The sequence below is a fragment of the Phodopus roborovskii genome, unplaced genomic scaffold (assembly GCF_943737965.1).
Source record: "Phodopus roborovskii unplaced genomic scaffold, PHOROB, whole genome shotgun sequence".
NCBI lineage: Eukaryota > Metazoa > Chordata > Mammalia > Rodentia > Cricetidae > Phodopus > Phodopus roborovskii.
Window position 1 is genome coordinate 27,585,926 of NW_026126409.1, and position 15,924 is coordinate 27,601,849.

At 40.2% G+C, this 15,924-nt stretch overlaps 1 protein-coding gene across 1 annotated transcript in view; it reads right to left on the minus strand.

The window, feature by feature from the left end:
• Positions 1 to 14,414: 14,414 nt before the first annotated feature.
• The window catches only part of Wrn (WRN RecQ like helicase), a 104,083-nt gene continuing 102,573 nt past the window's right edge, over positions 14,415 to 15,924 (minus strand). Inside the window, exon 34 of the mRNA XM_051182266.1 lies at positions 14,415 to 15,475. Within this exon, the coding sequence (XP_051038223.1) occupies positions 15,356 to 15,475 (120 nt within the window). The 3' untranslated portion in view covers positions 14,415 to 15,355. The remainder of the gene's footprint in view (positions 15,476 to 15,924) is intronic.

A 15,924-nucleotide genomic window follows, 5' to 3' on the forward strand; every position in this document is an offset into this window, starting at 1 on the left:
ATAGGCCTGAGATTGCCTATTTTCTTGTTACTTTTATGCCCAGATACTGTTATGCACCAAAAAACAAGGAGAACAAATCCCGTATGTAAAAGCAAAGAGCCTTTATTCAAGTTTGAACTTGGACCCTCCATGTGTCCAGTGCTTTGGCATGATCAGAGAGCCTGGAGCTCAGTTGGCAGTGGGGTTTTTATCATAGCAAAGGTTGGGGTAAGGGATTTCTAAAGTCTGGCTGACATTTGTCTAGAGGATGTCTTGGTGAAAGGCAATGGGTTTGTACTGGGCTAAGTATTGGAACGTTAGGTATTTCCTTTGGAATGGTAGGTACTTTCCCCTTGAATGTTGATTGGTCTGTTCCTGGGTGGTGCCTGGGTGGTCCTGGAGTCAGGTGTTGCCTTAGGGTAAACTGAAACTCAGGCCTACTTTCTGGTGGTCTCGATTGAGTCTGTCTTGGCAGTGTGTACCAAGCTACCCTAGGCCTTACAGTTATTCTCTGCAGTAGTTTCAAAAGCCCCTGGGAAAGTTTGTCTGGCATAGGCTTTTCGTTGACGTTATTTTGAGCTATTTTAGATCACTGTCATGAGAGACAAGCTATGGCTTTCCTTATTGCTACTGCTGCTGGTGCTCTGAATAAACAGGGACACTGAAGGTGACCTCAAACCATACGCTGTCACAGACCATAAAGTCTAACTCTGCAAGGTTAGGTGCGCACTAAAACTGAAAGCAGATGGCCTGACCAGCATTACATCTGGTTGAGGCTTTCCTAGTAAATCAATTCAAAAACTAAAGTGTATGTCCAAAGGGAGAAAAGTCCCAGAGCCCTTGGGAAATGAGCCTTCTGGTCATCCTGCGAGGCACACTGAGGGAGTTTGTTGTGTAGGCAGGCTCTCCACTCAGTCCATTCTTAGTGGCCTTTACTCAGGAAGCCTTAGATTAGACTGAATCAAGCAAGCTCTTGAACAATGGGTGGGTTTGATAGATAGAGAAGCTGGCTACCTACCAAGACCTGGAGGAATGTTAGTTAGACCAGGCCTGGCCTACTTAAAGAGGCCTGGAAAATAGGAGAAATTCATGCACAACCTCCCCCCCAAAAAAACAAGACTTAAGCAATCAGAGGGCTGCTTTTCCCCCAGGAAGTGGGGGACCCACTGAAAAGAATGAGTGATTGGGAAATAAAGATGGATTTCATTTGGAGCCAGAAGAGCTCTATGGTCCCTCAAGAAAGTTTCAATTTCTTCCTGGGAAAGAGTAGTGAGTCATTCATTTCACAGCTTAAGCACATGCAAGACACTGGAAGGCACCATTTTCCATGACAAAAGGCAGAAAATACCAGGCTAATTACAGCCCTAGAGAGAGGGAGGGCCACAGCTGCCCTGGCTTTACAAGTGCGAATCACCACATTCTGAACCTATGGTTGTGGTCACTGTGGGAAACAGAAGGCACCTGGAGACACTGCAGTTTTAAGAAATAATCATCTCCTGACAAGGAAACAAAGAAATAACGATGACTGAGTTGAGGTCCTCAAGGAATCCTCTGAGACTTCTCATAGACCTCACCTCCAAAACTTCCACCACTGCCCCAATGGTCCATACAGAAAACCAAATCTTTACCATGCGGATCTTTGGGAACACTTAAAATAAAAATGATAGGAGAAGCTTGAGGCTCAGAAGACTCAGTAGGATTGCCTGTTGCTCATGGAATCCCTCACAGTGACTTGAGCGGGCAGGCTACAAGAGGCAGAGTGTAACATTCAATGATAGAACAGTCTGTGTCTACAGGGGAGATGCCTGCATATAGTTGTCTCAATTAGGAACCACCAACCTCTTAACTGTCCCCACGCCTACAAAACTCACACCCTTGGTAGAGCAAGAACTTTGAGGAAATATCCAGCAATATAGCCACTAGTGTTTATGACAAACCATTCCCCAAATCTTCCCAGAGGTGCCCATCACCATTTAAGAGATTAACTAGGAGAAGATGGAGTTGCAAGCATTCTGGAGTTACTAGGGAGCACATTCCCCATGGAGGGATACTCCCTTAACCTAGAGGCAGGAGGGAAGGCCTAGTCCCTACTCCAAATGACTTGACAGATTTGTTAATCCCTCCTAGAAGGCATCACCCTCCCTGTGGAGTGTGATTGGGGGGAGGGGGGTCAGCACATGGGCTGGGGGAGTGAGGGAGAGGGACCTGGGATAGATATGTAAAAAAAGAAGAAAAAAAAAAAAAAAAAAGAATGAGTAGATCAGAGGCTGCCTAGATAGAAGTCTTTGTGATAGCAAATATGATATGCAATTTTAAAGATACAATGCAATTCTAAAAAATTAATCCAATGTCTTTAAATGATAAACTATTGTTAACCATTTTACTACACTATTTTGAGAAAAAATATGGAACATATATTATTTCATATATGAGACATGATTAAATTTGCTTAAAAGATCACCTTAACTACTGACTCGATAATTTCATCAATGGGATCCCTTCAAGATCATAAGTTATTTATTTTAAATTTTATATAATTGAAAATATAATACTTATTAATAAACCACAAGGAAGTGGTTTGAGTTGATTATTCCAACATATTATACATTATCTATAATGAGTTTGATAACTCCATCTTTGCATATTTTGGTTTTTTTTTTTATTACAAAGAAGAATCACTAAAACATGTCAGTATTTTTGTCTTTCATGATGTACACAGGACTCATCAAAGTACAAAGAGTTATGGGATATGTCATTTGCATTAAAATTACTTACCTTACTCTCCCTTTTTATAGTAATTACACATCTTACTAATCAGTTAAAAGTAAAATATGGTATGGTCTAAACTATTCTGAGAACATCTTGTACATTTCCCCAAATCCATCATCTACCACGCTAAAATTAGACTTGGAGATTTATTTTGAGAAATGAATAAGAACATTTAACATAGAATGAGCAATTTTTTGTGACTTAACATATCCATTTTTTTCAATGAAAAATTACAGATGGCTGAAATCTAAACTGTACCAAAATTGCAAATGGTAACTTATTTTTCTTTGCATTCATATTTGTGTGGATATAGTCTTTGTTTTCTTTCAATATTTTATATTTTCCTCTTCATGTCTATTTTGAAATAACCAGTCTTCAATTTTACTTAGTAGTTCGTTTATTGATTTTTATCAATTTTTAAATTTATTTTCCTTTAAATTTGATTCTAGATTTATGCTTTGAGAATTTTTTATATGTACACAATAATGTATAATGATCATATCTACCCCTGACCTGATTTCCCCTTCAACTCTCCAACATATTTCTGATGATGTCAAGACAAAAATCTAGCTTGCATGGGGAATTCCCATTCCTTGATGAGGAGCCACTGGCAATTGGTATCTAATGCATTGTATTGATTTTACTTTTATATTACTTTTATTGAAATTACAATATAACCACATCATTTTTCCCTTTTCTTTGTTCCCCACAAAGTTTCCTTGCTCTCTTTCAAATTCATTAACTATTTTGAAAAATTGTTGCTACATGTGTATGTATATATGTATTCATGTACGTGTACATGTACACACATTTATATTCCTAAATACAACCTGATCATTCTGTATAATATTATTGTCATGTATGTCTTAAGGGCTGATGATTTAATATTGGATAACCATGTAGTGACTATAAACTGGGGAAGATCGTTCTTTGTATAGGGTTCTTTGTATAGGGTTGAGTTCTGGTGGGCTTTCCCCATCTACTTCGGCATGCTTATTGTTGTTTTTTATGGATTAGCACATTCAATAGTCATGTTAGTGAGACTCTATGGATGTAGATTCAGATGACAAAGCCAGATTTTCACAATATGTATAAACAAATAGAGTCGTACAGAAAGTTCTGGAAGGAAAACTCCAACCCAAGGAAGTTAACTATGCTCACAAAGACATAGGCAATAGATAACCCCATTTCCCCAGAACCCAAAAGATAAAGCAGGGCAAAGATACTAACAATACCACCAACAACAACAAATCTAAAACAAACAAGAATTAACAATGAATGGTCCTTACTTTTTCTCAACATTAACGGTTTTACTAGCCTATAAAAAGACGCAGCTAGGACAAAGCAGCCTGATAGACTACAGCCAGGATTCCTGAATCTTCTTCGAATCCCCCATGACAGCGCCCCTTACCAGCAGGAAGTAGTTTGGAAAGAACAATGCCCAAATTCCCAAATATTGTCTATAAATGTTTGTTTTCATTTAAATGGACTTGGTTATATAAAATTATATATATATATATATATATATATATATATATATATATATGATGCAGCTAACAGAATGGATACGAAGACAGAATCCATCCTTCTGCTGTATACAAGAAACACATCTAAGCTTCAAAGATAGCTATTACCCAGGGCAAAGGGTTGGGAAAAGATCTTCCAATCAAATGGACCCAAGAAGCAAGCAGTTATAGCTATCCAAATATCTAACAAGTTAGACTTCAAACTGAAATCAATCAAAAGAGATGAAGGTTATTTCATATTCATCACAGGAGAAATCCATCATTACAAAGTCTGAATATCTATGACCAATACAAAGGCAACCACATTCACAAAAGATGGCAGAAGAGAAGAGAGAGGCAGAGAGAGAGGGGGCATGAAAAGAAGAGAGAAAGAGAAAGATGGGAGCTGGGTAGGGTCCTTTTTAAAAGGGAAAGTCGTGAATGGGCACTTAGTGGCTTCATCTGAGGGCATATCCTATCAGAACCCTAAGGACAGGCCAGCACAGATGCCTGAATACTAACAATGTTTCTATTAATTCTTTGAGACTTTCGTAAAATGTATTTCAGCTGTATTTATACCCCCTCCTCGTTATGTATGTCTTGATCCCACTGGGTTAGTCACTTTTCCTTGGTTGTGATAAAATAGCTTGACTGAAGAATTTGGTGGAGGAAGGACTTAATTTGTATGAAAACTCCACAAGGAAGCCATTGTGGGCAGGGAATGCAATGAGCAAGGAAGGCATAGGAGCATAAGCAAGAGGGTGACACTGCATTCAAACTCAGAGACCAGAGAAAGTGAACAGGAAGTTAGGTCTTGCTATAGAGCCAGATCCAGTGGCCCACTCCCTCCAGTCAGGCCCCAACACATTTTCAGATGGTACTACCCACTGTGGACCAAGCGTTCAAACATGTGATTCTGTGGAGGATGTTTCACATTTAAACCACAACAGCTCCATGCCAACTTCCAATTTGGAAGATGGGGATGTCATGTTTTTTAACCTCTCGCTCCTCCACATGTACAATGTCTTATTGTATTTACTAATATGCACTAAGAAATTGAAGGTATAGTCTAATTACAAGAAGCTGTGTCATTTGCTCCAGCAAAGACAGCACATGGAATTGCAGCAGTGGCTGGCATTGCCACCTGCCACTGTTTATGATGTCTTCAATCAACTTTGTGTTTTCCCTTGCTTTTGCACTGGGGAAATGCGGGAGTTTGATGACTGGTGTTAGGAAATAGGCTCCCCGGCATCTAAGGCAGTCAAACTCATTAAAATAGACAAGTACAATTCATGGTTCCCAGAGACCAAAAAGAGTTGCAAACAAGTTATTGTTTTATGTGGACAGAGTTTCAATCTTCCGAGATGAAGATGTTCTAGATATCAGAGACACCACTTGAATATATTCAACACAACTGAACTATGTGCACTCATAATTGGGCTGTGATTTTGTTGTCATCACAACCCAGAGAATGAGAGAGACACACACAAAGAAAGACAGAGACAGAGAGAGACTACTCAGCTATCCCATACCATCACCGATGCTGTAACTACTGGACTAGTGTACTTGAAAAGATGGAGGCATTTTTAGCCGTCTCCACCATACCTCTTCCACCCCCATAGTCCTCGCTTCACAGATCAACCATCAAAGTGGGGATTCTACCAGAGACAAACCATCTTTTATTTCTGGAATTAGGGATACAAGCATAGATAGGGTTAGGTCTCTGGGACTATTGGACCCATGAGGAAATCCACATAGTCTAAGATGGTGTATCTGAACCCTGACCTCCTGTACCAGTTTTTGTCAACTTGACCCGAAGTAGAGTCACTTAGGAACTGATTCGCCTTCAAATGAGGAATAAACTCTGTCAGAATTTCCTGCAGACATGTTGTGTGGACATTTTGTTGACAGATGTGAGAGAGGTGCTACCAGTGCACAGATGGTCCTAGGTTGTATAAGGAAGCAGGCTGAGCAGTATTCCTCCAGGCCCTGACTTCTCTAAACAACGGGCTATGATTGGGATGTGTAAGTCAAGTAAACCTTTTCCTCCCCAAGTTGCTTTTATCGAAGAAGTAGAAATTAAACTAAGTCATCTCCCTAGGCCTCCACACTGCCAAATAGACCTCAAAGGTGTTCTCAATCTTTGGAGAATATAGTCACTTCAGAGTAAAATCCAGAAGGTATGCAACTCCGTCTTTTCCCGCAATTAATTTGTCTCTTAAATGGAATGGGCACCTCTGGATGCTTTGGGTGATGGTTTATCATAAACGCCAGTGACTGTATTGCTGGTTACTTCCTCAAAGTTTTTGCTCTGCCAAGAGTGTGAGTTCTGTAGGCGTGGGAACCAGTTAAGTAGGAGTGAAACTGTAACATCCCACAACAAAACAAAACACAGACCCAACATGGTTCCTGGCCGCAGCCCAGCTCAAATATCAGCATGGACTTAGATGGTAGCGCAGTTCACCCGGAGTGGCATGACCTTAGTGCCATGTGAGGATTTTAAAGTATGGTTTTTCGTTTTCATTTAATTGGACTTTGTTATATAAAATAAATTAAAAAATGTGTTATATAAAAAATTTAATAAAAAATTAAATAGGAAAAAAAGCATGGTTTTTCAAGTGCTATGGGATATTGCTTCTCCACAATCACCTCACAAAAATAAGCATGCACAAAATTTCATTTCTTGTTTCATTAGGTGAAGTAATTATGTATTTACTTCATTATTTCTGTGTCTTAGGCCTTTTGAAAAGTTCTTGAGCAGAGATCCACAGCTAAGCACTAGGCCTAGCTCCAGGAGTCCCTCTAAAGAAAGGGAGGAGGGATTATATGAGCCCACTCACTATTGGTAGAAGAAAACAGTCTTCAGAAAATGTGTAGCCTAGCCAGGCAGTGGCAGCACACCCCTTTAGTCCCAGCACCCGGGAGGCAGAGGCAGATAGATCTCTGTGAGTTTGAGGCCAGCCTGGTCTACAGAGCTAGTTCCAGGACAGGCTCCAAAGCAATACAAAGAAACCCTGCCTTGAAAAACAAACACACTAACAAAAAAAGAAAGAAAGAAAAGAAAATGTAGAGCCTGACTTGATGCTGAGAGAGCAAGGAAGCTAGACCAGAGCCATGGCAGGGTTCTATTAGCCCCTGCCAGGGACCAGGCCTTAGTTTTGGTTTACTGGAACTGGCTGGAGGTTAGCAAGCAGTTCACAGGGAAACACAACACTCAGGGGCAACTAATCAGCAGGCACCCCAAAGCCTTCTGCAAGATAAAGGTAGTTTTCCCTACCCAGCCACTGGAAAGTCCCTAACCATTAGATAACCTACCAATCCTATTAACTTTGTGTTTAAACCCACCAATCAGCCCCCAGACTCACCTCCACTCTCTCTCAGATTTGCCATTTGCCACTTTGTCAGATGGTTAGACCCCAACATGTTGGTAATTTTAATAAATGCTCTTGCTGATTGTACACACGACTGGTGGTCTTGTATGGGACTTCTTAGGGACCCTAACAACACACACACCTCTAGATTTTCTAAGTATCTTCACAGACAATCCCCCTATTTATCATACAAAATGATCTCTTTAATAAGCTACAGTGAATCACGTGCTACTTTGGACTTTGTACTTTTGGAGTCTTTTCATGGGGCTTTGAGAAAAACCTCCATGCTCTCCAGGCCCCATACTGGCTTACACAACCAGCCTCTCCATATGCTAATGCAGAGTTGGGAAACTTACTTTCTTCTTCTGATCTAGCCAACCCCCACATCAATTTCTGCAATGCTATTTTTAATAATGTATTTCTATTAATCCATAGGGAATTTTATACAATGTATCTTGATCATATTGACTCCTTATTCCTTCTCCAATTCCTCTCATATCCAAGCCTTCCTTTCCCACTTAGTGTCCTTTCCATTTGTTTAGAAGAGACAACTGTAACTGCATTGTTCCTTTTCCTTCCTTCCTTCTAAAAAAAGATACTTTATTTTTTATTTTATGGGTATAAGTATTTGCCTGCATGTGTGTGCATGCATTCACCTTGTAAATGTAGTGCCTGCAGAGACCAGAAGAGGGGATCAGAAAGCCTTGAACTGGTGTTACAGATAGTTGGGAGCCACCTTGTGGGTGCTAGGAACTGAACCCAGGATCTCTTCTACACATTCTCTTCACTGCCTCTCCAGCCCTTAACCTATATTTTCCTTTCTAACATCAATATAGCACCTATCTCAGATCGGAATAGACCTGTCACATTCTAAGTGGGGCATATTTTGCTTCTCTTTAGTGTTAGAGTGCCCATGCTACCAGGGGCATGCCCATCTGAGTGGCCTGTGCCACTGCAGAAGGCAGGTGCAAAGGACCTTTTAAAAGAAAAAAAACACCCACTTCCACTCTTTCCTGCTGTTCCCCTGGGGGCAGACAGACTTTTCCTGTCTCCCTCTTCTCTTCTGTCCTCTCTGTGTCTCTGTGTCTCTTTACCTCTTTTCTCTTTCCTTCTCCTCCTCCCTTCCCTTTCTAATAGAACTTCTCACTTAAGCTCAGTCTTCCTGGCATGCTTGTCCCTTGCCTGCCATGGAATCTGCCAGGGTCCTCCATGTGCTTTATCCCTAACACCTACTGCTATGAAAAGCTACACAGTTCCTCCTTTAGAAGCAAACATTAACCGAACCCTTCTTTTTGAATACTGTCTTTTTATTCTTGTGCATAATAGTCTTGATAGCTTTGGATCAGGATTATACTGAATCAGTATTTGAATTCCCTTCAGTGGAATTCTTTAGCGGTCGGCTTTCTGTGTGTGAATCTCCCCCACCCAGCCCACCCCGCCCTTTACACGCACAAAGATACATAAATAGAAATACACCAGAGACTTATGCCAGTGTCTGTGTCTATTAAGATTCAAGAATTTGGACTCTGACTTTGCTGAGAATTTACTGCAATGCTCATTTGCAGAGAAAAATCAGAACAATACAGATAATTATTGATTTGTGGGAAGATAAAAAGAGAACACTTCTGGTCCTAAGGCTGCCCTTGGCTTGCTAATAATTGATTTTGTTTCTGAGACTAACTAGAGGGAATTTAAAGCAGTGTGCTGTTATGAATTTTCTTCTGCCTGTTGATCTGCTTAATGCACCTTCTTTGCATCCACAAAGCATCCCACAGCTTTAGGAGGCTCTAAGCTTCAGGTAAGTTATCCTTGTGCCCACATTCATGGGAAGAAGAGTGCTGTTTACTTTGGGTCAGTGAAGCTGAAACTGTTATTCATTTGGGGGGGCAGCAGGAATCTAAACTTAACTAGCTGGTCCTATGGGCTGAGTGAAATCGTATATGTTTCTCTGCCTTCATGTGGAAATCTTCCTTTGACCCATGATGAGACAGTCCCATGGCTATGCACAGTTCTTAGGGACTTCTGGGTTTTTTTTACCTGCTGTCCCCACCACAGGAAACAAACAAACATACATACATACATACATACATACATACATACATACATACATACAGGTCTGACATTCCTCTGCTCCACACACCTCAGCAGATGTCCTGGCAGCCAGTGGACCTCATTTTCTTCCTGCAAGAAAACACAAACATGGCCTCCACCTCATACTAAAACAGGATCAGGTCCTTTCCAAAATCCTGTGCAAGGATCTTTACATTTAGCTTGAGTGAAGGTCGATCGGGTACCATCATGCCAGAATCTACCTGAAGCAGATTGCTCACAGGCATCCACATTCAGAAAATTAAAAATGAAGAGTGAGTGCATGATTTAATGTGTTATGTGAAGACTGGGGTACAACTCCCATTTACTTATTTTTGAGGTTGTGTATTCAAAGCTCCACGGGCATGCTCCATTAGAGTCAGCTTTTGTCTAGCAGCTTCCAAAATTCACAAATTCTAAAAGTTTCTGCATTTGCTTCTGCTTTACTCCAGTTCTCCTGGCTACTAAAATATACCCAAGTAAATATACAATTATCTGATAGTATTTTTCTGTTTCATATCTACAATTATATACATTTTTACTCCCAAGATTAACTCACCTCATTTATTTCACTTTATCTGAGCTCTCACTTCAAACTTTACTCCTGTCGTGTCCATCTGCAAATAAAACCCCCATACAGTCCTGCTTTTCCTACAAACCATAGTAACTGAAATTGCCAATTTTGACCAGCAGATGGTGGTCTTGAACTAGTGTGGTAAAATGCTAGATTGTTTTTGCCAGTGTGAAGAAAAAGCCACACAGGATGCTTAAAACAGTATAAAACTCATTTGTCTTGAAAATAATAAATTACTCTCACCAAAACAAAGAGCACGGGGGTGGGGCTGTTCATGACGTTCTCCTCTCAAAGGCTTGCAGACCCCAGGAAGCACTGTTTCCTCCTTTCTTAGTTTAAATGTCTGTAATCAGCTACGATACGCCTTGGGAGAATTAAAAGACTGAGATTTTAATGGCTATCCATTCCATGAACCATAATAGTACGTGAACAACAGATTAATTATTTTGATAACTCTTTCTACAATGTCCACCCCTCTGTATTTTTCTGTTAAACAGAAAGCATTACTTTGTTACACTGAGAAATCGGAGAGCCCCTGAATGACAGAACTATCTACCTGACCCATTTGCATCAAGCCGTGAGGCGGCCTCCTGCAGCTTTCCTACAATAAGGGCAACAGTGGTTACTGTTCACTATTACAAGCACATTGTGCTCTCCAGATGCTCCAAGCCTGTTTCCTCTTTAATACAGTGATTTTAATAAGAGAGGCTTATTGTGGACCAATGTGCTCAAGGCCGGAATCACAAATCACAGTTAATTCTCACAGCTCAGTATGGTCTCCCCACCCAGTATGAACCCCACTCCTACCCACTCAGTGCCTTCTCCTTACTCTCTCTCTCAGGGGAATCATATTGCTTTTCCTTTTCGTCACTAATGTGACCCCTGGCTCCAGAACTGTGTTCTGCACACAGTAGGTACTCAGTAAATGTGTTAAGTCAACTAAGAGCCAGAATTTGCCTTGAAACAAGGCACCTGAAGCTCCTGGCACAGATTCCTGGCAGAGCACAGTAAGAGACAGGAGCAAGACCACGGTGATGTTCAAGTGGTGTCTTTGAGATAGGCTGCCTTCTCTGAACACCCAGATACCGTCTTTTCTGATGCTCCTAGTTACAAGGGAGTGAACAGCTGAGATCGCTTTCTTCTCTGTTTAAGACAGGGTCACTACACTACACTATTGATCTCCTACATCCACCTCCCGAGTGTGGTCATTATATGCATAGTCCACTATGCCCAGACCTGATGTTTTTCACCCAGTTTTGTGGCTGCCCCTTAAGCAACCGCTGTCCTAATTGGAAATTGCAACTCGGAAGCTAGTAGTAGCAGTTAGGCCACACTGGCCGCAGCCAGGTGGGAATTCTGTTCCCTAAGGCACAAGCTCTGCCATGGCTGCTAAAGGGAGCATTATCTAGATTTCTATCCCTCTATAGAACTCAGGATTCAAAGGTTGAGGTGAAATTCTAATCACTCAGAGAGTCTGAATAGCAAGCAGCTAACCCTCCTCTCCTAGCTCGGCTCTTCTGAAAACACAAGGGTGTCCTTCCACTCCTCCCCCACTTAAGAACACTAGCTACACATGGCTCCTCCCTACCACTTCCTGTAAGCTAGTTGTTGACTTAACTTCCAGACCACAGGTTAATTTTATTTAATCAAACAAATGCAACACATCTTTGCATCATTAAATAAGTGTTTTACAGCATAAACAAATGTAACACATCTTAAAATAATTCCACAACAACTTGACTACATTACAGTGTATTTCAATGAAGCTTGGAGTTTCTAAGTGATGTGCCCAATCACCTAGCTAATAAATAGCAGGGCTATGGTCTTTATAGTATGTGTTGCTGATGGCTAGGGTTATAAATGGAAGCTTTTGTGGTCAGTGTGATTAGAGACCAGATGTAACCCAGATATCTCAACAGAAGTAAGACCTATGACAAGAGAGAATTGTAGAGATGGCTAAGGGCCCAAAAGCCTCCTCAGCTGCAACAGCTCTGGCTAGATCCTGTAGCATGTGGATACTCCCACTCAGTCATTCATTCAACATTTTCTGGTTTCCTGCCCAGTGCTACACTTTCCTAGGTGGCAGACACAGCTGTGGACAATACAGACAAAAGTCCCCCCTCCTGTTGAATATATATTCTAGTGGGACATCTTACATAAACACGGTGAACACAACTTCTAGTACATTGGAAGTGGGATGTACTGTTTGGTAAATTGGAAATTAAAACAGACTGCAGTACACTAAGATGTTAAACAAATCAGCCAAGATATTGTTTAGCTGTGACAGTGCCTGGGGTGGAAGTTACAGCTTTAGTGTGCTGCTTGGTGCTGTGGTGGGAGCCACAGCTTTAGTGTACTGGGTGGTGCTCACCAGCCATAGACAGTTGGCTAGGTTTACATTACTAGATATGAATTCCCTCCAACTAAGTGTAAACAGCTGTTGTTTACCCCTGAGACGAAAGTGTCTCTACTGTGCTTCTTTCCACACTGGTCACAGTCTTGGTTCGCAGCTTCATAGCTAGACATGGCTACTGATTGCTTTTCTTTCTTGATAGTTTGCACAGCACCTTCCAGCACTGGGAGAGCTGGTCCTCAGGGAGGAGATTCCAGGTCAGTTCCAGTGGGGTTTCTCCAAATCTTATGCCCCAAGTGTGTGGTGTCTTCAGCAGCAGGCTCTTACATTCCAGACCCCAGGGGCAACCAAGGGTAAGGGCAATAGCCGATATTGTATGGGGAGTCTCTTGGACTTCCTGACTCAACAACTTGAGGGGAGGTTTCTCAGGCTCCGCACTGAAGAAACCAAACCAAGCACAATTATACATAGAAACATATTTTTAAATAAACATAAAGTAACGCTTCCCTATAGCTTTTCAAACGCAATTAGTGTTAGCTTTGCCCCCTCCTCCCCTCTCCCTCTGTATTGTTCTTCCTTTCCCCTCTGCAGTTAAAGTCCATCCTTGTTTTCCATTTCCCTCCATAGCACCTGTTTCTTTCTACCCTCTCCTCACCCCCAGGCTCCTTTTTCATCGCCCTCATGGTTGTTTTTCATTCTCCTGGTTTCTGCACATACTCAGTATATATGCAGTTAGTTACAAACATATATACTCAGCTCTGAGTTTTTTTTTCAAAAGATTTATTGAGTCATTTACAAACAGCCATATAAAACAATTACATTTGAACATAAATACTGTTTGTTTTAAAAACATCTTTTCATAAAAACTTGACAAGGATGGCACTGTTTCATTCCTGTAAATGTCCTCACTATGTAAATGGGTTTGAAAGAGTCTGGGGTCCCAGCCCTCTGCATTCAGCCTATTTGGACACGCTTGAGGTATAGTAAGAAAACCGAAATTCACACAACTATGTGGCTTTTCAAATAATGGTAGAGAGTCTTCTTTGAAGCTATACCAAAACAGAAGTTGTGTCTTAAAGATTATTTGTGGTATGTAATATGAAACTACAGCCATCAGCTTTTTCATTCTTGGTTACATTGAGATTTACTGGTCCCTTTTCTACCTCCATCTGGTCTTTTAAACAATGTATTTCTATATTACATCATGTCTTAGTTATCCATAAAACACTGATTTTTGAGTTACTCATATGTTCTAGATCTAGAAAAAACTTTAGATAGTATCAAAAAAAAAATCATGTGTTTATTTTGTCCAGCTCATTAGAAAAGTCTTCAGGTCAAGGAAAACTGCCCAAGTTCCCAGTGAAGAATATGAGTTCACCAAGATTGCAAGGTCTACAAGAAATTTCAGTTTTATTACTGACTATAAATACTGGTGAATCGTTTTCTTTAAAGCAATAGGCTAACTTTATTCGGTCTCGAGGAAAAGTCTGCTAAATAACCAGGCCTAAAGAACCAAGCATAATTGTTGCCAGCAAATTTTTGCATTTCAATTCCATTAAAAAAAAAAAACCAATCCAATTCATAATTCAAACAATTAAGCAGGTGTTTTCCTACAGTTGGCCACTATATCTAGTGTGAAGCTCGAGCTCGTGTGTTGTAGAAACACATGTTAAGGCACAGAAAAGTAGAATTAACTAGAGAACATCTGTGACATATTTAATGGGAGCTACTTCTGTAATAGGAAGCAGAAAAATGAGAACACGTGAATTTTCATGTTTTAAGTCCAGTTTGAATGTTTTATAATAAGATTCACTCACATACTATAGGTATAACAAATTAAGAAAATGCATATATAAAACTCTGGCAGGTTACAAAAAGTAGCTTTGATTTCCCCATCTACTCTGAAGTCAAGCATGTGTTTCTCCTGTATTAATAACAGTCCATTTATATTTACAAAGCAAGTTAATCAAAGACTCAAAATCTATTCATAAGCTATATGGTGAACTACTTAAAGTTAAAAAGCAAAAGTTTACTCAGAACAGAGTTGAGTTTTAAATTTTTAAGTTCTCTGTAAAACATAAGACATTAAATTTTGGCATCTTCAAACACTGAAGGTATTCATAGCAAATAGATAAATGAAAATTAAATATATTTAATATTCAGTATAGGGCACATTACATTACTTGAAAAATAATAGACATTTTGTAGAAAATGCATAGCATTTAGTTGTCTTTGTAACTGGAATCCTTTCAACACTTCCCTCATCTTAATGGAATCCAATGTGTCTGTGCACACACAGACCTGCTTCTGTACAAGAAAATAAGGACAATCTGTAAAGTGATCCTGCTGTCTGACGTTCACAGGACACCATCTGGGCAACCAGAGACTGCTTCATATCGATCCAAACACAACTGCTAACCTATTCTCTGTGTCAAAGAGACACATCCACTGATGTGGGAAGTAGAGAGACTGCAACATGAGACAGAGGTAAGAGTGCCACAGGAAAACCCATCCTAACTCTCCAGCTTGTCCTCGGGGTCTCAGACGATTCAGGTGCCTTTTCTCAACTGCGGATAGGCAATTAAAGACGCCAGCTGCTAGATGCTGAAAAGAGTTTTACTTTGGACTTTAAGGAATTTTAAAGCTAAAATATTTCTTTTCATTCTTTACAGAGATAAAGACAGTAGGACACAGAAGTTGTTCTGCAGTTGTCATCTTAACTAAAAAGACCTTTCTTTTTTGTCTTGGCCATTGATGAGCTGCCAGTATCAGCTGAGGACACATTTCCTTTGTCAAACCACTCAGGTAATTTTCTCTTTAACATTTTCGATGACATCTACAGGAAACAGAAACACAGAGAAACATTCGTACAACTGAAGAAACGTAAGCGCTGTAAAAACAACTTAAACACCTTGAGTAATTCTCACACAATGAAATAGAACCATCTACAGAATCCTTTGGGGGGTAAAAATATATAATAAATAAATAAAAGACAAAAATTATATAATTTCCTTAAGCATTTCCTTATAATCCCACTACCTTCCATTTTAAAGATGATTTATTATTATTATTATTATTATTATTATTATTAGAGTGTGTTTGTGCATGTCCGTGTGTGCATGCGTGCATGCATGCATGTGTACATGCTACATATACTTTAACGGCCATGTGAAGTCAGAGGTATCTGTCAAGGGTCCTTTCTCTTCTTCCTAGCATGTTGCAGCGCAGTCTCTCTTACTGTTTCTGCCATGCTGTGTATTCCATGCTAGCTAGTCTAGAAAACTC